General features: G+C 40.1%; 1 protein-coding gene across 2 annotated transcripts in view; it reads left to right on the forward strand.

Moving 5' to 3' along the window:
• Nucleotides 1-25,963, forward strand: part of TMTC1 (transmembrane O-mannosyltransferase targeting cadherins 1) — a 271,877-nt gene that overhangs the window by 196,852 nt on the left and 49,062 nt on the right. Inside the window, exons 10-12 of one of the 2 annotated variants that reach the window (XM_082419614.1) lie at nt 691-858; nt 8,355-8,468; nt 22,372-22,515. In XM_082419614.1, coding sequence (XP_082275740.1) covers nt 691-858; nt 8,355-8,468; nt 22,372-22,515 — 426 coding nt within the window. The remainder of the gene's footprint in view (nt 1-690; nt 859-8,354; nt 8,469-22,371; nt 22,516-25,963) is intronic. The other variant, XM_082419615.1, reaches the window with a different exon arrangement.

Raw genomic sequence — 25,963 nt, forward strand, 5'->3', positions numbered from 1 at the left:
CGCTTTTAGAGATATGATATCAATGTCCCAAAGCCCCACTCCGATAACGTGAGGGATTCTTCGTGTCTGTTGGGAAAGCTGAGCCGGAATCAGCATGAGAATCGGATCAATGCAGCTTGTCTGTGCTAGGCTCCACACTGCAAGGCTCAGGAGCCGGCCTGTGGGAGGATCTTCCTTCAGCCTAAGGATTTTGGCCAGAATGGGGATACACTAGGCGGCACGTTTCCGGAGACCAAAACCAATGCCCCTTGGTGACCAGCATCCCTTCCAGGACCTGATAGTCCCCCCAGGGACTGTCTCCCACAAAGCCTCAGGGTCCAAATTTGAACACATGGTGCCAGTAGGGTTATACAATGTCAGGAACATAAGAGAGCCTGGGTCAGAAGGTCCAGTCAAGACCCAAGACACACAGGATGGACTTTTCTGGATGCCTGAGCTGCGGAAATTCAGGGCAATGTGAGCCTGCAAGATGAACCTGTTGTTCTCCACACTTGTGCCAGAGAACTAGCCAGTGTGCTGGTGGAGCCCATTTGAGCTCTAACATGGAAATGTGTCAGACAGGGCGGGTTATGTCTGTGTTTTCTATCACAGGACAAGCTCTGTTTGAAAAGTTAGTTGCATGGGGGGATGGACTACTCAGGGGCCTCCATCGCACCCCAAAGTCACCTGCTTCTCCGCCCTGTTTTCCAGCATGGGCTACTGCATCCTTTTCGTGCACGGAATGAGCAAGCTGTGCACGTGGCTGCATCGCTGTGGGGCTGCCACCCTGAGCGTGTCCACTGTGCTGCTGCTGCTGCTTTTCTCCTGGAAAACCATGAAACAGAATGAAATTTGGCTGTCGAGAGAGTCCCTATTCAGGTATGACTAGAGGGATGAAAGTGAATCTCTTCCCATTTATTTCTTTGCTGACATATTTGTTTCCAAACAAACGAGGCGACATGGGTCTGGCAATATTTATTAATCCAGAAACATTTTTTAGTAAAGTTTTAAATGGAAGATGTCATTTTATTTTGGGTTTTAACTTTAGTTTTTTAAATGGTATTATATAAAGTTTTACGGGAGCTCACTGTAAGTGAATTAATGAAGATAAGGCTCGTGGGAAGGTTTTTGGGTCTGTGAATTGAGATGGAAAGTCTTGATAATGAGCTGGGCTGTAAAATCAGCCATAAGCAAAATAAGATTGGTCAGTAAGTCTAATTGCATTGTTCAGCTGAGTGAATGAGAAAGGTGAGCACACAGCAAGAAGGAAGGGAGATGCAGAATATTCCAGGATATTAAGTTGTGATCTGTAATCTAGTTGCTTTGTTTTGAACATTAATTGTGAGCAAGGGAATGAAAGACTTTTTCATCTCCTGGTAGGTTTTTATGTGGTGTAGAAGCTGTTTCTGAATATAACAATGCCAATTCATAGCCCTAAATTGTTGTAAAGTATAATACATCCTTTGGGTTGCTCATCATGCTGTGTTTCTGGGCTCGTCTGTCTCCTTGATGTCACAGCCCTGGTGACCTTCACCTGGCCTCCCCGGCTCAGCCACACCTGGCCTCCCAGCAGTATTTCCCAGTCTCCCAGGGGTCCCCAGTCTTTGACCCCTTCCAGCTTCTGTCCTCACTTATGACCCAGTTGGCCAGTTCAGTCAATGTGGTTTTTATTTGGTTCCCTAATCAACCAGTACCCAACACTTATTCTTTGGAGGCAAACAACCGAAACAGAGTTGGAATCACTTTCAGAAGGAGAAAATACGGAAAGAGCATAGGAGAGCGCACAGAATTGGGGAGTAGGTGAGGAAGCAAGCATGTAGCAGATGGGAAACAGGTGTCTGGATAGTCTGTCTTGAGGGGACCTGGGCACCTGCAAAGGAATGAATGGAGGGTAAATGTACCCCAGTTTTCTCTCTCTTCACATCACAGTCCTAGGAAAAGAAAATCCTCTGACTAAGCCTGAGCTTAGGTCGTGTGCCTGCCCCTTGTCCCCACTAGGGCACTGAGATGACAGAACTGGTCAAAGATGCTCCCCTGACTTCCATGGGGGCAGTTAGGGCAGGCAGAGCCCCTGGGCTTCCACTGAGATGTCACAGCAAGAGGGAATTCCCCACAGGAAACCCAAGCACCGGAAAAGGGCACAGACTCTGGGCTGCCAGAAGTGAGTGAATGAGTGAATGAACGAATGAAGGAGTAAGACAAATGTTCACTGTACTCCTCTACCGTTTTGAAACAATATATCTGATTTTGCTATTGGGCAATTTAACTTTCTTTAATAGAAAAAAATTTAGTCTGGCATGCATGCACGTCTTATCAGTTTATTTACTGTTACTATGTCATTATCATTGTCACCATCATTACTTCAGGGGGTACTATAGGGACCTGTTGCCCTGTGGGTTTTTTTCTAGGAATTGTATATCACTTTTAGGCTTCAGATTCTGTTCCGTCCCTGTCATACCCCCCACTTCATTGCAGTTCTCACGGACTACAATGGACTTGTTCCCTCTTACTGCCCACTGCTGAGGTCATTCTGTAAACACAGGGGCATGGAAGTTCAGGAATATAACTTCCTCCTGGTTTCTGTTGGCTTAATTCATTTTTTCTTTCACTTTCAATAGTCAGTGCTTTTATGAGAAACTTTAAAGTGGTTCTGCCCTGTGTTAAATCCTTTCCTTGAATAAAGGTACTAAGATTGATTGTGTTTTCTAATGATGTTTACTGCTTAATCAGTGCAACTCTGAGGATGGATTTTGGCAGACAGCATTTTATCTCAAGGATGACAAGTTAGTGTTCAAACCCTGTACAGCTGATGCCGGAGATTTAAAAAAAAAAGGAAAACAGAGAAACAAAAAGCTCATTGACCTTGCATTCAGAGACTTCCGGTTTTTTAGATGGAAGCATGTAGGAAGTGAACAGTTGATTACTAAAACACAGGCATTCCACATATGTGCTTAAAGAGACTTTGTGTCTTGAGAGGCCTTTGGTGATCAAATGGAATTTTGTGTAATGTGCAAATCAAAGCTATCAATAATTTTTAGAAAACGTTACCTATTATAATTTATTTATGTCCTGGGAAAACTTTTAAGTATCTGAGAGTTTAAGTTTATTCTTTTTCCTTCAAGACCAGATGTTTATATGTATTCATCTTTCCTGAGTAATGTTCAAATCAGTTGAACATTTACCAAGAATCTTTGAGGCAAGATAGGATTAGTGGCTGGTGTGGAGTCTGGAATTAGGCTTTCTGGCTTTCCTCCAAGTTCTACCATTTAATAGCTGTGTGATCGTGGGTGAGTTACTTAACCACTCCATGCCTTAGTTTCCTTATTTAAAAATTTAGGAGTTTGGGATTAACATATACACACTACTATATATAAAATAGATAACCAACAAGGATGTACTATATAGCACAGGGAACTATGTTCAATATCCTGTGGTAAACCATAATGGAAAAGAATCTGAAAAAGAATATATATATATACACATATACATATATATGTATAATTGAATCACTTTGCTGTACACCTGAAACGAACACAACATTGTAAATCAGCTGTACTTCAATTAAAAAATAAGTTTTAGAAAAGGAAAAATTTTTTTAATTTAGAATAATGATAGTGTCTATCTTCTGGGTGTACTGTAAGAATAAAAGAGTATGTGAACGATGCATAGGGCAGTATGATAAACACTGTGTAAGGCTTTCAGATTATTGCTCTGCACTGTGTTCTAGGACATGAGAGAGCAGTGGGTGGGGCGAGACACTAGAGGAGCCTGAAGTCTGGATGGGAGTCAGACACATGAACACATTTTAACATAATGTAGCAGGTGGTAGACAGAGGCAGAGCAGGGTGCCGTGTAAGTGCAGGCAGGTGTGTGGGACCAACCCAAGCCTTCAAGGACCGTTCTCTTGTAGGCCTGAGCTCAGTCTGGAAGGATATGGAAAACCTAAATTAGCCATAACGGCCAAAACCAAGAGCTGGCCAACTAAGAAGAAGTTGCCGTGGTTCTAGATGAGGTGCTGTCCTTGACAGAGACCCTGTTTCTGTTTTCTCCTCTGTTCCAGACTATCAACCCATTGACCATCCTAGGTCATATGGTCTCGTTGAGGCCTCTCTAATTATATAGAGTGGTTTTGCTTGACAATACTATGAACGATCTTACAGAATATCTTAGGACAGACCTTTGTGTTAGAGAAAATCCAAATTTCAGTCAAATTCCAGGGTTTCCAGCTGAGGCCTCCTGTCACAAAAAAGATCCCACTGAATGATGTATTTTTAGGAGATACAGATAGACGTTCCCCCTCACAGCTTTGTAATTTTATTGGCAAAAACCTCACACACAAAAGCACAAGAACCCAGCACTTGTGTCTCATCAGAGGCTCAGAGAGAGAGCAGTTTGTCCAAGACGAAATCGCTGTGAAAAGGTGTCAGGTTTGAACCCAAATCTGATATAAAAGCCAAAGGATACATATACTTCACCACACCTGTTTTTTGCTTTATGTTTTCTAACTTAAGCTAATCCCAATATAAACAGAGAAAGACAGACAGAGAGACAGAGACAGACAGAGACAGAATGAGAGATGTTCATAATCATAGCTGCAAGGTACATTTTCTTTAATTCTCAGAACAGGAGATTATTCTGCTATCTAACCTGAGGAGAGGGTAAGTGCATAGCTCCTAGTGACAGCCCAGACTTTTATATTTTGGTACCAAAATAACACAATTTGATGAAATCTTTTCTTCCCATGGCCGCAAATCTTCAAAATACTTAGAAAGACAAAGCCAGCATGTTTTCTTTTGCATCCAGTTTGGGGTCTCTCTTAATCCCATTCATGAACTATTTAAGTGATCCGCGGACCACCAGTTAAGAATTTATGGCCTAGATCTTCTTCCCTCCCTGTAGGAAACACATTTCTCTTTCCTCCTCTCTGAATTGCTGAGCCAGAGAGATAAGCAGACCTCCCAGGGCAGAGAACATAAACCAGGGATTGGCAAATTCCTTCGTAAAGGCCAGACTGTAAATATTTGAGGCTTTGTGGGCCCTATGGTCTCTTTTGCAGCTGCTCTGCCATTGTCTCGGGAAAGAGGCCGAAGACATCTATGTAAAAAGGTAAACACATTGATATGTCTGTGGCCCATCAGGCCGTAGTTTGTTTACCAGTGAAATTCTAATGTTTCTATATCTTGCGGTACCTTTTTGGTTTATCAAACGTTGACCAACTTCAGGAATGATTCTGACCTTATATTGACCTTGGTTGAAATCTCTGCTCAACTACTTACTCAGTCTGTAACCTTAGAAAATGGTCTTAATCTCTCTGAGCTTCAATTTCCTCATCATATGGGAGGTACAGTAATACTACCCATCGGATAGGTTGTTGAAAGGGTGAAAGGAGATAGCCCATGGAAATGGATGCTTAGCTCAGCACTTGATTCAAAATGAACCTCCATAAGCACTGGCTAACCTGATCGTGGCATTGGAAACCTCAAGTTAAACAGGGTCACAATTGAGGAGAGACATAAATTCTTACTTTCCTTTCCTGTTAACCTCTGGCTGAACATTTTTTTTAATGTTTGTTTTCTAATCAGGAATTTGGGGGTGATTCTCCTGACCTATTGTTCCAGAAATGCCAACAAAACAAACTGATGTTCTACAAACTTGGAGAGATACCTGATAGAAGTGGCTTGATATCTCTGTTATTTGCCAAGTCTTCTGCAAACGAGAGGTGTGAGGGAGAAAGGCAAAGTGCATGAATTAAGATCCTGAGTTCAGAGGGAGACCTTAATTCATAATCCTTGTTGTAGTTATTAATAGGATTTGGGATCCAGCCCCATAACTTATGAATCCTACATTTCCTTATGGAGTAAATACGTGTAAGGCTGCACGTTCTGTTAAGACAGTTGGGACGACTCAATCACAACATCCCAAAAGCAAACTGATGAGACTGACCCCGGAAGGAGGAGCAACCTGGCCAGTCAGAGTGACCTGGAAAGTCTTGCCTTTGGTCAATTGTTTATTTTCCTTTTTTCACAAACTGTTTATTGTAAAATGAGAGACTGGAAAAACGTAGCAGTAAAATATCACAGAGAGAACATAAAGGTCAAAAACAACAATGGGAAAAGCAGTGTGTTCTTAGGATTTCAGTGACTCCACCCACGCCTGCTTGCCTGCTACAAATATGATTACTTCCATCCTGCCATCACTGAACAATGCCCTCATCTTAGCAAGGACGCTTTTCCACAGGCTGAACTCGGGTGAAACATAGTAGAGCAACTATGCTAATCACACAGAAGGGAGGATCAATTCCCATAAATATGCCAGTTATATCTATGCTGAAATCAAAGTTACTTTAAAATCTCCCTGTACCATGCACTATTTAGTTCTGGATAGAAAAATCAGACACTTTCCTGTATAGAAATTGGATTTTTTAAAAAGCCATTACTATCATCACTCTGAACTTGGTCCTGCCCCCATGACCTAATGTACTTTGGGTAATGTCCATTTGAAATGTTATATTAAAATTCTAGCTTTGTGTGTTAGCCGGTGAGCTTCACCATAAGGTAATTGAAGGAGATTGATGATTTCACTGGAGCACCCAAATGGCAGCATTTGTAAATCTTTTGTCTTGGGTCAGTCGGTTTCCAGTGAGAGGATTCCTCCAGTCTCCTCCATGGAGTCCAATCCTGGCTTCCAGTATGCAGAGTTTTACCTGGGGATAATGGGGTGAGGGAGAGTCCACTGTTCAGAATATATATTTTCACTTAATCTACCTTGGAGGTACAGCTCTTCTGGCCCTCAGGTTTACCTGTTGTTCCTGATCTCTCTGATTCAACTTCTCTAGAGAGTAAACGTCCTGCCTTTTGCTGGGATGGGGAAAGAATAGAGGAAATAGTCACCTGGATGTGCCTGGTGGGGAAGAGGATCTGGGGTCTAACTGCTCTTAATACAGAGCTACAGCCCGTCTGTTTCCAGCCACACCCCACACACAACAGAACATCCTAGCTACTGCCTTGCATTTGACATCACCATAACAGCTCTGTGTAAGTTGAAGTCTGCTGCTGTCACGTGATGTTGCCCTTGGGTTGGTTGCTAGCTGCCCACACTCCCTGTAAATTCTCTCCTCTGGAGAGTCCCTCAAGCACTTGGCCAGTGGATTTTAAGTGGAACAGTCTTTGCTGGTCCTAAGGGACTGGGCTTTTTTTTTTTTTTTTTTTTTGCCTTTGAACATTTTTATTTATTTCTTTTTAAATTAAAAACATTTTGTTTCTTGGTTTATAACGTTAAGGGGCTGTTATTTCAACAAAAATTCAACAAAGGTTACAATACCCTGACGTATTATCCTAACAGGTTTAATTTGTATGGAGTTCCCCTAGTGTTCTTACCTTTAAATTAAAAATTAAATGAAAATATGTCACCTAGAAGAGGAAGTGCATTTAAAGTTTAATTGCCCGGAAACTAGGTTGTTATCCTTTCTGCTTCCTCTCTCTCATCACCTGCCCCACTCCAGCATTTAACCCATGTAGGTTTCAGGAGTTTTCTTTCCAGACAGCCCCCAAACCCATCTACCTTCATCACTCCCCTGCCACCACCTCCTTGCAGGTGAGGCAACAGGGACTCTAGGAGCAAAGTCCTTGGGTCAGAATCCCATCCCTGCCAGTTACCAGCTATCTGATCTCGTGCAGGGTAACTTTGTGAGGCAGTTACAAACGACAGCAGGTCTTCCTCCTTGTGTCATCTTCAAAGCTTCAGTGTTACCCTCTGGGGCTCCCCAGGTATTCTGTTTTACCAGCTCGAGCACACTAACACACTGACCACTTAAGCAAAGTTTTTAACCTTTCTGAGCAAAACCTCCTTTCCTTATCTGCAACTTGTAGAATAATTATACCTGTCTTTATTTTTTAAAAAATTAGCCCTGGCTTAGTACATGGGAAGCATTTATCTCCAATAAACCTTAGTAGGGAAGCCAGTCTACAGTCATCCCTCTTGTAATGATTTATCTTTATAGACAATCTCAATTTTTTTTTTTAAAAAAAAGGAAGGCTGTAAGTGAAGGAAGGAAGGAAAAAACTGAATTAACCTGAGCATGCCGGGTTGTTCCCCCAAAGACTCATCTCTTACCACATCCTGCCACCTCTGCTTCATGTGCAGTTAGCGTGTTTGTTCAGTTGTATACAGTTGTGCACAGCCTTCACTGTTTTCCACAGAAGCATGTTTAGTAACTCTATATATAATCCACAAATTTTGGAAGACTTGGCCTTGATGGATGCAATGGACATTTCAAATACAGGTTCATGGAACTGTGAGTAAAACATGAAAGAAATTGACAACATTCTTAAGCAGTACTCTTTGTTACTCATTTTTTAAAATTTATTAATTTTTAGGTCTGGAGTTCAGACTCTGCCCCACAATGCCAAGGTTCACTACAACTACGCCAATTTCCTGAAGGACCAGGGTCGGAACAGGGAAGCCATCTACCACTACAGAACGGCCCTCAAGTAAGCAGCAGATGGGTGTCGGCTGTTGTGTTTCTTAGGCCCTTGTTTATTTCACTCACCCCTCCCAGCATTTGGGGGGTTGTTTGTTTCTCTTGACAGTGAACATCTCCTTGGAGGTGGTATAGATCTGGGACTCCAAGTCTTTTGGCTCAGTGTTTGAGTCTAAGTCTACCTTGCTTTTAACTTTTAGTGTTTTCTTGTAAAAATGTCCATTGCTACACATTATGCAGTGAAGTGACACAGTTGAATACACATATACAGACCAATAGAAGTTGGTTGTCAAAAACATACTTGTAAGTTCTCAGGATATTTACTCCAGTGAATTCTTCCCAGCTTAGGCTTCCCTCTTTACATAAATATCTAAGAGGGTTTCTATAAAGACATTGGAGTATAAAAATAAAATACTCTGATAATTGTATTAAAGAGAAGGAAAATGAGAAGACACTTGATACCGCATTGTGAATATGTTAATAAGGTATGTATATACATAAATATATATACAGTATATGTTTTTCTAATGTTTTAAACATTTTTAAAAATTTAAAATATGAACAGCCCTGACACCCTCCTTATACTCATCCACTGAAAGAGAATACACCAAACATGGCTTTAGAGATGACTTTTAAGGGAAATTCAAATTTAAGGTCTGGTTACCAGCAGCTGTCTGCATTGCCCTTAGGTACTCTTTTAAATTGCAACTCTGACTTTCAAGGTAGTCTTCCCTAAGAGATCCCAGATAGTAAATGTATTTAACCTGGAATGTGTGGAGTCGTGATAAGCAAACACAGCCTTGGAATCTCCTAATGTGGGCAAATCCTCTCCTTTATTGAATAATGTGAAGCTCACAGGAGTTTTTCAAAGAGGTTTCCATGCCTCTGCAGTATGTCCCACATTTGGTTGAATTTTCTGATACTGTTTCACTTTGGGACATGCTCTAAAATATGTGTACCAAACAAATCATACATTTCACTGAAGTGCCCTCTAAGGATTGTCTAAAAGCTTAGTTTGAAATTGTCATTCTTATAGTAACTGACCTAATTTTTAAAGTTATCCGTCTGAACAGTGTTCTACCTAAGTATGTTGTTCATCAATCAAATCTTTTAGACTTTAGGACCTGTTATTTAGTATTCAGTATGGCAAAAATTTTAAACTGTACACATCAAGTTCCTTACTAAATACTTTTCCAAAGATTACAAGAAATATAAGTTCAAGAGGAATAATTGTAACAAAGCTTTTTATTGAGGAAAGAAGTTTTTATTAAGAAATAGAAAACATTTTTAAAGATTTAATAAAGAATCATATTTTTCACTGCAAGCCAGTTTATGCAGATATTTCCAATGCTTATCTCTGGTTGGTGAGATTATGGTTTAATTTTTTCTTTATACTTTCTATTGTGCTTCGGATGTTCCATGATGAGCATGTATTATTTCTGAAATGAGGAAATGTTATTTTTAAAAAGGCATGTACCCCTCCCCCCCCCAAAAAAATGATACAAATGAACATATTTACAAAACAGAAACAGACTCACAGACCTAGGCAGTGAATTTATGGTTACCAGTGGGGAAGGGTGGAGGGGAAGGATAGATTGGGAGTTTGGGATTGACATGTACACACTGCTATATTTAAAATAGATAACCAACAAAGACCAACTGTATAGCACAGGGAACTCTGCTCAATATTCTGTAATAACCTAAATGGGAAAAGAATTTGAAAAAGAATAGATATATGTATATGTATAACTGAATCACTTTTCTGTATTCCAACATTGTTAATCAACTATTCTCAATATAAAACAAAAATTTTTTAAAAAAGGCATGTTCCTTCAAGGGACATTTAAGCAAATAAAGTGTGTTTCAGCTTTAATAATTAATTAGTGTTTCATGATTTTAGGTGGCATTCTTAAAGGGAAGAAAAGAGCAGTAAGTTTGCCTGAAAAATATTGGTTGGAGGGAAGTATATCAGTATCTTTTAAAATTTGTTTCATTCTAACAGACTATTTTCTGTGAAGTTCAAACAGAAAAATAAGGCAGACCTTAAGGCACAGCTTGGGGAAAAGGTATAAATTAAGCAAAATTCTCCGGCAGCTGACCTTACAAAATTATAGTAGCTGGTTGGGACTTCCACTGTCAATAAAAATAAATGTTTGCTTCAGCAACTGTGCTTGTGGAAGAAACTTGTCTCTTGAGAAATGGGGTAAAGACAATTAAAGCTAAAAATATACTGCATAGTAATTAGTGAAATATTTCATCATCTCAGACCAAGCTCAAAATATTTCTGATTTAAAGTATCATCATTTTTGTTATGGATACCTCCATGGTAAATTTTCAATGGATGTGGTTTTTTGTGTTTTTTTAAAATTTAAGTAAATTGTCACTCTTTGTGTTAGAAAAGGAAAATACTGGGACTATTCATCATTTTGATGATTATTTATCCTAGGTGACTGGAAGACTGCCCTTACTTGAATATAACTCTTTCTCCGTGGAGGTTGCTAACACAGGGATTCCTCCCCTCCCAACTGCTCCACCCTACTTCACCTTTGGTGTATCCTGATGTTTTCCACATTTGCAACAGCAATAAAGAGAATGATTAGGGAAATGCAGGATTAAAGGTGGTATTATCTGAAATCAGCCCCAACAGTTATTCATTCCTGTGGTAATGACTGTATAGATTCCAAAGGCAATGGTGAAATTAGTCATTAGGGTTGTATCTATACCGATATCTTTTTGGCTGGCTTACAGTTCTAAAAATAACACTATATTAAATTGGTAATTATATATGACACGAATATTCTTCTGCTTTTTAACTTCATTCTATTTTTTAAATGTAAAAATACCACGGACTGACTTCTCCGTTTTGGTGCACCTCATGTATTATATTTCTGTAGTACAAGGGAGATCTCCCCTGAAAAATGCTGCAGCTGAGGATACAGAGTCAGATTAAGACCCAAATCATCAAAGAAAGTTGTCAGAATACTTTCCTTAAGTCCTGCATAAACACAAATGTAAGCTTTCCTTTCTGTGAGGAGTGGCTCTCATATTTATACCTAATGGGGTGTTATAAAGTTTGGAATTCTTTATGCTGGAAAATCAGAACACCACTGGTGGAGCTACCATATGCCTCCACAGCTTTCTGACCATTGAGTTACTCTTGACAAGGTTTCTACTATTTTCACCTCGTATAATGGGAGCAGAAATGTTACTGGAAGGGGGGCCCCTTCCCAGGCCCGGAACTGGGCTCTTGTCTAACACTCAGAAATGAATTGTCCGAGGAGACACATGTGCTGACAAAGCAAAAAACTTTATTGGGAAGGGGTGCCCGGGCAGAGAGCAGCAGGGTAAGGGAACCCAGGAGAACTACTCTGCCATGTGGCTCGCAGTCTTAGGTTTTATGGTAATGGGTTAGCTTTCCAGGTTGTCTCTGGCCGATCATCTTGTTTGTGCCCATATTTGGTCTGACTCAAGGTCCTTACTGGTGGTGTGCGTCTCTCTCAGCCAAGGTGGATTCTAGCATGAGGGCTTCTGGGAGGTGGGCAGGACATACTATGGCATCTCCTCCCTCCTTTCGGCCCCTCCTGAATTCTCCTGGTTAGTTTTTGATGGCAGCACTGTGTTCCTTATCGGGACCTCCTGTTGTGAGACAACTCATGCAAGCACTTATTAACATGCCTGGCCAGGATGGGCGGTTTCGGTCAATGGTTCCCTAACAGAAAGTCCACCCAGCCATTCAGCTCTTCCTATACAGAAACTCCCATGAAATGACTCATTCAGTAAGCCCAAAAGAAAAGATAGTGGCCCTGCCCAAATAAAATGCAGAAGATATTGAATGTGTACTTGGCCAGTAGCTTGTTGATTACCTTAAAAAGTCAGTTAAAATGAAGAATCATAAAACAAATCATGCGCACTCTTGAATGTTTTATTGTACCCTAAAATTTTACATGTATGTCCATTCACCAAGTCTTCTAATGTCAAACCAAGTTTTTTCTTTGAGTAAGAGTCTACTGATTAGAATCTGCAAAAATTACAACCACAGTTCATTTCTGTGGTGATCATTTTTAAAGTAGAATAAAAATGTAAAGGCTATCTGAGATTTTTCTGATTTTTCTCCTCCAGCCTTTTACAATTAATCTTACATCGAATTCAACAGCAATTTTTTTGAGTGACTTCCCTTTTTTGAGTATTTCCAGAGTACTTTTTAGTTTTCATAAAAATCACAACTCTCTTTTTTACTTTTATATTTTATCAGTTTGCAAGGTATTTCATTATATTGTGCAATTGCAATAAACAACTAGAATAAATGTTAATAAGAACAACTGGCTCTTAGCAGTCATGTAGCTTAACTTAAGGGAGCAGAAGGGCCCAGGCTTATAGAGAAGGTTTATTATGTTATAGGCATCCACCAATATGTTTTACAGAGAATAGAGAACATCTGCAAATCTGATGACACAATTAAGAGACTTTTAAAAGAGTCTTCATTATAGGTGATAGAGTCTCATGGAAATTGTTTTTCATCTTATAATTAGATTTCTTGCAAGGCTCAATTACTGGTTGGTTAATACAGGCTGGTCATCAAGAACCCTGAACCTGGGAATGAGAATAGAGTTCACCTTTGTTCAGGTGGATCAACAAAGTCTCTTCACTGTCAGCAGGAAAATGCCCCATGTTCCACTGAACATTTGTTCACTTAGATGTCCTCTTCCCTCCAGCCTCCACAGTAAGCCCCCGCTGTACCCAGACTAGCTGATGTGCCTCAGGTGGTTGGATATCAGCCACATGCAGGATTTCATCCTTATAAAAGGGCTGTGATCCTCAGATAACTATTTTCTTTTCACAGGTATGGTCTCACATGAAATACACAGAAATCATCTAAGATGTCCCCCCTCCCATAAGTCCTATTGAGTAGGAGATGCATTACCCTGCCCTGAGGGAACTCAGGTGTGTTTGGGCAGCCTTGGTATCCTTAGAGGGGCTTTGTCCACTCCTAATGTATCTGCTGTTGATGTTTTAAATAGAAAATCTGAAGGGAAAGGAAACTGTGTTCATGGGCGGCGGTGGGGGGGGCATTGAAGTCCCTGACCAGGCTCTTCTTATTGGCATAACTAAAAGGAAAGAAATGTACTTTTAAAACTCCTGTACAAAAGAAGTCTACAACTGATATTTAATTGGCTAACACATGGGAAAGGAGAAGCTAAAATCTTTCTGATTGGAATTTTTTAATGCATAAAATAGAGACTTGTCATGATAACGGTACCCACTGCTCTCATTCTTTGTATTCCCTCCTGTGTGGATAACTGGAAGTCTACAAAGAGACTCCGTTAGACTATAATAAGTATATGTGGGAAAAGGAAGTAATAAGACAATGATTATTGAAGAAAGCCATATCGTTAGAGTGTAAAGAAATCTATGTCTAATGAACCCACTGCTCATTGATGTCCTGAGTATATCAGTAAGGTTATTATAACTCCTTTGAAAAATGTTGTCTATAAAACTGGTAGAGTTTGAACTTTTTTTTTAAATCAGGATTTAATGATTATTTAAGAAGTCCTTCTTTACCCAGGCTATTTTGAATGAACATTTAAAATAACTCTCATGACTACAGGTGGCCTTGGATACCAGCTGCCATGTATTTCTGGAAAGATTGAAAATTCCAATACCATTTGTTAACCAAGTTTAACAAGTGGAGAGGGGTTCTTCCGTTGGTGTGGTACTTTTATTTATAAATGTCTAAATATGCTTTCCAGTAGCACAATTGAAATCATGTTTGTTCCTTTTTGTTGATGAAATTATATTCTCACTATGTATATTTTGTGTTAATTAAGTCTAGCAGCTTTATTCACTAAATCCAAGAATTTGATTTAGAAATTCATTTAGAAAACTAGAATTTTAGTCATATTGTGGCCATACTTACGGACTATATTTCAAAATGAAAGTTCTATAATTTATATTCAAAAACATCTGCTCTCTCTTTTTTCTGCCTTAAACCACCATTTCACTTCAAAACCTCACTGCGGTTCCCCAGGAAACAAAATCCAAGGTAGAGATTAGCAAGCGGGGAGTTCATTAAGGAGTGCTGTCTGGAACACCAGGGAAGGAAGCCAGGGAAGCAAGATGAGAGAAGGAGAGATACAGTGCATTCCCAGGGGCTCAGAGGAGCCCTTAGGGAACTCTGGAGATGGGGTGGCCCCTCAGAGTTGTCATGAAAGAGATGGAACCTTTATACCCCCTATCAACCAATCACTGGCCCCAGGCAGAGAAGAGTAGCCTCGGGTAAAGCAATGCCCAGAGAAGAACTCAGCTGTGAGCTGTCAAGTGCCTCAGACTTGAGGGGTATCTGGGTGGTATAAGACAGCACCCACTACACTGGCTTAATTTATGATTTCTTATATAAGTAAATATGACAGTTCAACAGAATATCATTTAGATTTTCTGTTAAAATGAGAACAGTGGTGTTACCTACCTCATAGGGCTGGAATAATTCCCATACAAGGTGTAAAGCAGTGTCTAAATACCTGGCCATGATAAACTCTGTGAATGTTATTCATACACCCCCAATCTGACCACTTCTCTCCGCCTCCACTGCCCATCATCTCTCACCTGGATTACTGCAGTGTTCTCTGGCTTCCCCCATTTTCACTTCTCCTTCCTCCCCTCCTTCAGTCTGTTCTCAACCCAGCAGCCACAGGGAAGTTCATAGTAATCCAGTGCTCAGAACGTTCTGCTTGCTTCCGTCTCAGTCACGGTGAGAATCAGGGCCCCTGCAGGGGTCTCCACGTCCTGCACCGTCTGGTCCCACTGCCTCTCAGACCTTACCTCCTACTACACCTCTTGCTGTCTCAGCTCCAGCCATGCGGGGCTCCAGGCACACACCAGTCGTCACATTCTTATGGCAACCAGAAAAAAAAATGCACGACCTAAAAGTTGAGAGTTACATTTTATTCGGTGGACAAAACTGAGGACTTAAGCCTGAGACACAGCGTCTCAGATAACTCTGAGAGACCGCTCCAAAGAAGCAAGTGGGGGGATCCAGGATGTATAAGGGTTTTTGTAACAAAGGCCAGGTAGTCAGAACATCAAAAGATTACTGTTAATTTAAGAAAACCAGATATCTCAAGTTAAGGAATTTAGTGCTTTTCTGTGTATGGGAAGATGCAAGAGTCTGGGCTCACTGAAATGATTCCTTTGATAGGCACCTGAGCTATCTGGGGTCTGTATCCTGTGCTTTCTCATCCTGAGTCTCCTCAGGGTCCACCACTGGGGGTGGCTGCGGCAGTTGACTGCTAGATGGTGGGCATCCTGTTTCTATCCTGAGTTCCCTCAGGGCTCATCATCTGGGTGGCTGTAATGTGATGGCTAGATGGCCGCAACATCCTTTGTTTACTGATACGGCAGGCAACATTTTTCATTCACACCTATTACAGAGACTCTGTATTTGTCCTTCCTTCTTCCCAGAACGCTTCCCCTCCTTCTCTAAATGGCTGCTTCCCTCCCTCCCCTCAGGACTCTCCAGGTGATGTCATCTTGTCTGCAAGGCCTACCCTGGTCTCCCTGCCAACCCCAGCATACCCTGTTCCTCTGCTTCGCTTCAATTTTCTCCACTGCAGTTTCCACCCTCTAATATGCTTACACACATTTAACACCCCTAGCCACTGCCCATTCCCATTACATGCCAGTGGTGACCCCCACTTCCTGAGGTGGATCTTCAGGATACACACGCCTTTCCCTCCCCACCCCTCCTGATGTCCTTGGTTGGCACTTATTAACTGCGAACATGGATACACTCTTCCTGCCCACCACTGTCTTTTTTTCCTAACTCAATCTAACAGCCAGAGTGCTATTCATGCTGCGAAGTGTTATTACAATAAAGATTCTACGAGCACATTGATCTGTCACATAAGACTTTGAATCTCCTTATAACCTTGGATGTAGCTCTTAAAATTGTGCGTGTCTGGAATTCCGTTTGGTGTTGAGCGTATCGGAAAGGCTTGGAGGAAATTGCTCTGGTGCCTTTGGGGATCATTTGCTTCAGATGATGAAAGATTGACAGACTTTGTTGGAGTGAGTGCTTGACAAGGAACATTCCTACATTCTCAAAATGAAGAGGGCCAAATGTCCTTCACATCTGAGCACCCACGGTGTGGGAGAAATGGATTCATACAAGACAACTTGAGTGTTCATTGGGTTAGTGATGAAGAAATAATGGAGGTTATTTTGACTGATGGAAGCAAGTCAGAGGCCTTAGCAGTGAGGAGAATGAATTTTTGGAGGATGAGAAATCCACGTGAAAGAAGAAGAGCTGGCAGCTTCCTGCTGGCATGGGTTCATTAGGGCTGTGGAGAGAGCCAAGTATACCCACCCAGAGGTCCTGTAGCCAACCCCAGAACATCAAATGTATGGAGTGTATCAGGTATGAAGGTGGACATCTTATATCCACCATCCCATTTGTTCACCCAGAGAGTTAATATGTATGGACCTTATTGTTATAGAGAGGGCAACTAAAGCACAGACATAAGTTCAAAATCACACAGCAAGAAAGTCACCCATGGCTTCTGACTCCAATCACAGTTATATTTCCACTCCACCAGAGTAATTTCCCATTCATCTGCCGCAAAAACCAAAGTTCACCATGGTCACCCCAAGCCCTTGAGAAAAGTTAAAATATGTTCACTATTTTCTATTTAAAAGAGCAAGGAAGTATTTAATTCAATACATTTCCCAACCTCCAGAGGAAAATTCTCAGGAATCAGGAAAATACAGCCACTTAAAATGAGTCATTTCCTGAGGACGTGGTTTTACTCTAAATTGTCTTGAAAAATCAACTGGGTGGAGTCCTTCTGGATCGCTACTAGAGGTCATCCATTGTGAGAGATCAGATAATTTAGTTGGCCCCTCACTGGAGTGTGTCATACTTCCCTAAATCGCATTTGAGGTTTTTTCGAAGACTATCTAATGGATGGGAAGGAGTACGGTACCAAAAGAAAGTGGCAAGACTTGCTGCTGGGTGTTCATGGCGATTTCAGACAATTAAAGAAGCAGACTGGTAAATGATCAATGTCATTCTGGTGCAATTTAATGACATGATGATTCAAATTTTATAATCAGGCACTTGAGAAATGGCAGGGACTAGAATGATTGAAAATATGCTGCGGCTGCTGCTGACTCCTGAAATGAAGTTTACTTTGGGTATTTTTTAGTTCCGTGAAATTTAGATCTCATGGTTGAATTTTTTTCCCAGTCATGTTTTTCTTTTGGATTCTTTTTTTTCTCAACAGGAAATAGAAAATAAATATCTGACCTTAGCATACTTCACCTCAAATAAATTAATGTGTGGAATGAAAATCAGATAAATAAATCAGGGTGTGTATATTCTGAAAGGAAATTGCAAACTGGAGCACATGATACGTACACTCTTGCTTGAACAATGAAATGCCTTAGAAGGTACTCAAATAATGAAAAAGTAACAGAATTCTAACTTTTGAACAGAGTGTACAAAATTTAAAGTAAATGACTGAATAAAATATAAAACTAGACTTTAGTCATATACATCTTATCTCTATGGATCTTTAGTTGAGATTGAAGCTTAAGAACAGTAGATCGGAGAGCATGTATCTGTGCCTTAAACACTGACTGAATGTTGTTACTTCCAAATAGTTTCCCATAATACTGTGCTTTTTAGAGATACCATGAGTATTTTGTATAGCAGGAGACAGGTTTTCCCAGCGAAGAGGAATCTCAGCCACGTTTCCCGAGTATTGACTTTATTTCACTTCTGTCACTGAGAAGTAGTTCCTATAGGATCATGGCTGAATGGACTGGCCCAAGGATAGAAAGGGAAATTATTCTGAATGGAAGCTCTAATTGATAGCAGTATATTTATTTGCTGAAGGTTGAATGACTCATGGATTGTTTGGGAAAATACATAGATTTACAGGAACCATCTGACTTTTAACACTTAAGAACACAACTCCTGAAATATTTTTTTTTTAAAAAGTAATTTATTTTTTTCTTTAATTTCTCCCATCCTCCCATTCCTCAACTGTAAAATAGTACAATAATTCTACTTGAAGAATTAGAAGGTTAAATGAGATAGTATATGGGAAAGCACTCTAAAATGTAAAGTATCACTAATACATGCTAGGATTTTTTAGACCCATTTTCTTTTGCTCCTGCCTTCTGTTTTTCACTTAGGCAACTGTTCCCTCACAGTGATGATTTCCTGTTAACATGTTGTTGATATTCATTCTTCAGAGATAAGTTGCCTGGGAATGGAGGAGAATAATAATGTCCTTAACTACCTACTTTATTAATTCTGCTTAAGGAAAGGCCACCAGATAAAAAGTAAGAAGCCCTTAAATGCTCAAATGGGAATATAAATCATAGAGAATATAAATTGAGAATATAAATCATACAATACTTGAAAAATATTCTCTTCAACTCATAGAATTGTATCTCTATACCTAGATTTATTTTTTAAAGAGAAAGAATAAACTTCCTTATACCCCAGAACTATTTGACAATATTATACATTTTCCCTATAATAAATTTTAAAAATCTAACTCAGTGAAATTTAAAAAAAAAAATAAGGAAATAGCAAGAGAGCCCCCATATACAATATGAATATTGAGTAAGACTGAGAAAGAAAATCCAGTGGCTGTTCACACTGGTCTTAAAAAAACAGGCCTGAAAATTACCACTCTCCTTTTCAGTGAAGCTTTTGTCAAGGTTCTTTACATGGGGAAGGGAATAATCACTACCAGAACTTTTGTAAAACATACCTGTAGCGTCAAAGTCAAGACACACTTAATTTATCCTGACAATTGATGTAGAAACATAGACATCTCTTAAATTATTCATCTTTCTAATAGAAAATTCCCCTCTTGGAGACCTCAGGGTTGAATTAGACCCAAGCTCATTTAAACAAGTTTATTTAAAAAGTAAACACACAAAAATAAGTTTCGTCCTTGCATAGGTCTTCAGTAAACAAGAGACGAGTATATGTTTTAAGAAAATGTCTACATCTATATAAAAAACAAAATTAAAAGTGATATTTTTTTCTTGACCTGCTTAAAGAATCCTTTTCATGAAATTCAGCTTTGTTTCATAAATAATGTAATGCTTGCTCATGATTAAGTGAACCTAATCAGATGCCCAGAGGGAAGGGCTGTTGCTAGCAGATCTTTACTATTACCAGGAGTAAACAATATCACACGTTTTCCAGGTGGAGGGCTGTGAGTGGCAATAGATTCAGTAAATCACAGTAGATGTCAGCAATCCCCTTCCTGGGCGGGTTGGGACTCTGTTAACACAAAGCCTCTTCGCTGCCTGTGCCCGACCACAAAGCCCTGTCCTAAGCTTGGAGCACAAGGCATGCTAAAGACCTTTTTTTTGCTCATAGTATTTATATTTGTTTCTCTTTACTTCCCTTCTCACTGCTTGTTTCTGTTTTTGAGAGTTCAGTGTGAACTTACGTTCTGTTTCTGGTTTGAAAAAAAAAAGAGAAACATTTTTGTAGTCAGTGAACTTTGAAAGTATTATATCAATACATGCCATTCCTTTAAATTTATTTATTTATTTATTTTTGGCTGCGTTGGGGTCTGTTGCTGCTGCGCACGGGCTTTCTCTAGTTGCGGTGAGCGGGGGCTACTCTCCTTTGCGGTGCGCGAGCTTCTCATTGCGGTGGCTTCTCTTGTTGCGGAGCACGAGCTCTAGGCGCTTGGGCTTCAGTCGTTGTGGCTCACGGGCTTAGTTGCTCCGCGGCATGTGGGATCTTCCCGGACCAGGGGTTGAACCCGTGTCCCCTGCATTGGCAGGAGAATTCTTAACCACTGCGCCACCAGGGAAGTCCCCATGCTATGCCTTTAAATGGCAGTGGGATGGTGACAAAGTCCAAAAAGGCGGGCTGATAACCAGCGGGAGAGGGCAGCTGCATGACAGGGAGCCCATCGTAGATGCTCTTATTGAATTTAGACTGTCCTTTCCCATATTTAGTGCTTTCACCTCAAACATTTATTCTGAGGGCTCCAAAGCCTATAAAGAAATGAGGAAAAGACCAAGTTTTAAGAAATTGCCTCTTCTGGGAAGGCAGAGGTCACCAGGATGCTTTCTCTTGCTGTTCGTCATCAGAGAAAAAATAAGAACTGTTCTCACCATGTTCACAGGACCCCCCCCCCTTAAATCTTTTGGAAGTCAGAGAGCTTTGCTCAAGATCCAAACATTTTTTTTTTAATTGGAAGAATTAAAGTCCTGGCTGTGATATGCTCTCTGTAACCATTCCCAAAGTAATTCTTAGACACAGCTTCCCAGGAGGCTGTTCTGGGCATGGAATGCATGGGCAGGTACGAGAGCATCTTCTCTTATAGCTCTGATGTCCTGTAGAGGCATCTATGAGAGAGCACCAAGGACTTGTGTACCCCAAGAACTGTGAGGGTGGGTGTTAGGGGACTGGTACCAGGTACCCTCAGGTTGTCTTTGCTAATTAAAGGTGACCAGAAAGAAGCAAACACGTTGTGTGTGTGTGTTTTTTCCCAACTTCCTCTCATACTGTATCTCTCCCAACAGCCTACAGAATTATTGTGAATAATTAGAGCTTTCAAGCCTTGGGAGGACGTAACATTCATCTGAATTGATTCTATTCCTTGTCAATCAGGAGGAGCATTACACAGATTGTCTTCCTGAAAATACTGAGGGATGCTAATAGCTGAGCTATAAGGCAGTAAGGAAGGGAGGATTACATGGTCCAATAAACTTAGGAAACTCTGGGTTAGGCAAAGATTAAAAAAAAAAAAAAAGCTATGCAGCTTGTCTTCCTTGGCCTTTTAATAGGATCCCCTTCTGTCCCCAAATTAAATTGATCTTCTTAGAAGGTACGGAACAGGCTGGGAGGGGACAAGCATGGCATTTGATTGTCAAGAGACTTGACAAGTACAGATCGTGTTTTTATTACTTGGGCATTATCTTGCCTTTCCTACATTTAAAAGCCAGCTTCACAGGCTTATTCAAAATCCTCTGGGTGACAGAGATGGAGCGAACCTGTTCGACGACTAAATATGTCCGCTCTGAGCGCAGCAAAATCAACTCAGCTGTGTATGCAGCAGCAGGCTGATTTACCTTCCTTATAGTTTCTAGTTAAGGAAGTAAATTGATTCTCTTCCTTTCTTAATCACCATAAATTTGCTTTGCTGATGTGTACGCAGTCCTCCTTTACATTTGCTTTTGAACATTAGGATCGCTGTTTTCAAGTCATTGTGCCTTTTTAAATTTTTATATGTTAGGATTTTCATTCCCAGACACTATCAGAGCAGGTGGTGTCAAATAACAGTAGCGGGGAAATGAGACAAAATGGAATAGGAGAGTCAAGATGGAGAGCCATTTGAGGGGGAAAGTTTATTTTTATGGGGAGACGTTTGTATCACCTTCTCAATAATGGCGGTTTTACTGATGCTCCAGTTCAAATATATTCATGAAGATCCCTCATCCAGGGAACTCCCAACATCTTGTGTAAATAGTGGGCATTATACAGGCAGCTAGTCAGCAGTCCCGCTAGGCCAGAAAGTCAGCACCGGTGGCAATGAGGATTTTCAATCAAAGGAAGTTGAAAGTAGGCTCCAAGCTGAATTTATTTAACCCCGGTAGCTTTGCATACTATTTATTTTTGCGCTCTTTGGGGGTAATTTACTTATGCCACCATGTGTCAATTATGTGCTTTCCTGCCTTGTTTATTTGCCTGCAGCTGCGCAAATGGTTGACTGTTAAGATGTGACATAGACATACCATTAAAATAAAGGGAGAATTCAGTGTTTCATTTTTGTTGTGGCATACCTGGGGTGAGGAGTAGGGGGTGAAGAACAAGCAAATTGTGACCAACTTTGAAGTCTTTGAACAATCATGGCTTAATATTTCTAATTGTTCAGGTTGTATCCGCGCCATGCAAGTGCCCTGAACAACCTTGGAACACTGACCAGAGACACAGCAGAGGCAAAGATGTACTATCAGAGGGCTCTCCAGCTAAATCCACAGCACAACCGGGCTCTTTTCAATCTTGGGAATCTCCTTAGGTAAGTAGAACGTGTACCTTTGATCAGAAGACCTTGTAGTTTCAAGAAATCCTTTCCTTTTCAACACTCATTTGGTTGTGGTGTTGTCTCCTCTTCCTAGGGCAGAATAGTTAGGGTTTTCAAGTTTTGGGAGGATGCAATATTCATCTGAATTAATTCTATCCCTTATCAATCAAAAAGAGTATTTTCCAGAGTGTCTCTCTGGAAGTATTAGTTCTGGGAGATGTTCATAGGTTGTCTGTAGAGGGCTGGGAAGAGGGAATGGCTACATGGTCAAATAAACTTAGGAAATGCTGAATTAAGCAAAGATAGTTCCTTTATTGCCAGAATCCTTAATATGCTAAATGCCCTGTGAATATTCAAGAAGGGAGTATGGAATACAACATTTCCCAAAGTCAATCATTTTTGGTAGGCATTTCCCAAGAATTTCATGAATATACTTGGGAAAAGTGCTGGTCTAGGAAAAGCAGAATGCTCTAAAGGTGAGCCAAAAGGCATAACCACAGCTCATGCACAGTTTGTGCTATAGGTAAGAAACAAACTGAGGCTTTCTTGGAATTAGCAACGGTGACTCTTGCTCTCTGAAGACCTCCCAGGCATAATCACTGGTGTTTGCTTTTCACTCACTGCCCTGGAAAAGACTGATGGTGCAGTTAGTCTCCCTGAAGACAAAGGGGTACTTTTGCATCTTGTATTTCTATTAATATAAAGTCTAGGCAAGTTGGTGATGGCAACGGCAATGGTAGTAGTGGCGATAATCATAGTGGAAATGGTGGTAGCTATGGAATTTAACTTCTACGCCTTAAAAAACAGATTGACATTAGAGAAATGCAAATCAAAACTACAATGAGGTATCACCTCACACCAGTCAGAATGGGCATCATCAAAAAATCTACAAACAATAAATGCTGGAGAGGGTGTGGAGAAAAGGGAACCCTCTTGTGCTGTTGGTGGGAATGTAAACTGATACAGCCACTATGGAGAACAGTATGGAGGTTCCTTAAAACACTAAAAATGGAACTGCCATACGACCCAGCAATCCCACTACTGGGCATATACCCTGAGAAAACCATAATTCAAAAAGAGACATGTACCACAATGTTCATTGCAGCTCTATTTACAATAGCCAGGACATGGAAGTGTCCATTGACAGATGAATGGATAAAGAAGATGTGGCACATATATATACAATGGAATATTACTCAGCCATAAAAAGAAACGAAATTGAGTTTTTCGTAGTGAGGTGGATGGACCTAGAGTCTGTCATACAGAGTGAAGTAAGTCAGAAAGAGAAAAACAAATACTGTATGCTAAAACATATACGTGGAATCTTAAAGAAAGAAAAAAGAAAAAAAAAGTTCTGAAGAACCTAGGAGCAGGACAGGAATAAAGACGCAGATATAGAGAATGGACTTGAGGACATGGGGAGGGGGAAGGGTAAGCTGGGACAAAGTGAGAGAGTGGCATGGACATATATACACTACCAAATGTAAAACAGATAGCTAGTGGGAAGCAGCCGCATAGCACAGGGAGATCAGCTCTGTGCTTTGTGACCACCTAGAGGGGTGGGATAGGGAGGGTGAGAGGGAGGGAGTTGCAAGAGGGAAGAGATATGGGAACAAATGTATATGTATAACTGATTCACTTTGTTATAAAGCAGAAACTAACACACCATAGTAAAGCAATTATACCCCAATAAAGATGTTAAAAAAAAAAAACAGATTGAAAACATCAGAAATGGGAATAAAAGGGTGAACATGGTTAGAATCAGAGAGTAGTGATGCATTTATCTGTGCTTGTTAGCTTGCTGACAATCCACACACTTACTGAATTGGTTTCCTTGTCTCTGAACTTCACAGAGCACATTTGGTACCTTTAGAGCTGATGGTTTGCTTTGTTCTTTTATCCTCTCCCTAACAGGATTGGCTTGATTGCCTCAGTACCTCAGTGGATGCATCTTCTTCACGTTCCTTTTTACTCCTTGAATTTTATTGTATTTATTTTTTTTTTTAAACATCTTTATTGGAGTTTAATTGCTTTACAATGTTGTGTTAGTTTCTGCTGTATAACAAAGTGAATCGGCTATATATATACATATATCCCCATATCCCTGCCCTCTTGCGTCTCCCTCCCGCTCCTTGAATTTTATATATGCATAGAGATATTAGTCCTTTTTCTTGGTGTGCACATGTGTTAATGCATGTTCTTATTTAATCCCATTTGAACAGAAGCACTGGGTAAAGTAATCACAGAACAATCTAACATCACATAAGGTGATAGGTGCCATCCCAAGTCTGAAGTTTTGTTTAAGAATGACTTTATCCATATACTGGAACACAAAATCAAGGGACTACTCTACCAAAATAAGGAAATGCAAGGAAAGTACAGTTAAAATGAAAAAAATAAAAGTATAAATCAGCAAAAACTAAATGAATTTAATAATTTTTTAAAATTAGATAGTTTAGGGAATTCCCTGGCGGCCCAGCAGTTAGGATTCTGCACTTCCACTGCAGGGGACACGGGTTCGATCCCTGGTCTCGGACATCTAAGATCCCGCATGCCGTGTGGCAAAAAAAAAAAAAAAAAATTAGATAGCTTGTTAAAATTTTATACAAATTGAGAGTGATGAAAAACAAGTAAATGAAGAAGTACACGCTGTGACAGAAAAACCTTTTAGCACTAGTACGTTCTCTTTAAAAATAATAACAAATCAAAAGCTGTGGGGAAAACGTGTTCTAGTTATTTGAGATAACAGTTTACAGGTCAATAGGGTGCTTTTATTTTACTCTACTATTTTTATGACATCTTATTTATTTATGTGAAGTTCTAAGGACTCATTTTTAAAAGTCATTGTTGCATCTGTATATGTCCAGCTTAGATCCCAAATAACTTAATGGGTGGATAAATCCTGCTCATGTCTTTTGGGATACCAGCATTATACAGCACTGATTTCAAAAATAGTACAGATGAGTATTTTTTTTTTTTTTTTACAAAGAAACCAGCTTTGATGGCCTGGATACAAAATGATAGTTCTTTTTAGGAATGATATCCTACAGTTGTGACTATTACACTGTGCTGAATGTGGCTCTGCTTGAAAATGGTGGCAGAGATTCTTTTAAATTTCATCTTGCCCAGACCTGAACGAGAGATGCATACTGCAGCCTTCCTTTTTCAATTCACATATTATTGCCTCTGACTATTACCTTGAGTTAGTGTATGTGAGCTAATAGTACAAGGAAATATTTTTTGGAGCATAGCAATGGCTACTTTTCACAGTAGGTGGGGCTCCTGGATACTCAACATAAGATTTTTCTCTCTTTTTAAGTAAAATCAACTCAATGATTATCCAAACCAACAACGCTTCACATTTGTATGACTCTGAGTGCTTTTTTTTTTTAAAAAATAAAGCCCTCCCAATGACTCTTTTAGATAGGGAAGAATAAGAACC

Source organism: Balaenoptera physalus, assembly GCF_965194825.1.
Source record: "Balaenoptera physalus genome assembly, chromosome: 13".
NCBI lineage: Eukaryota > Metazoa > Chordata > Mammalia > Artiodactyla > Balaenopteridae > Balaenoptera > Balaenoptera physalus.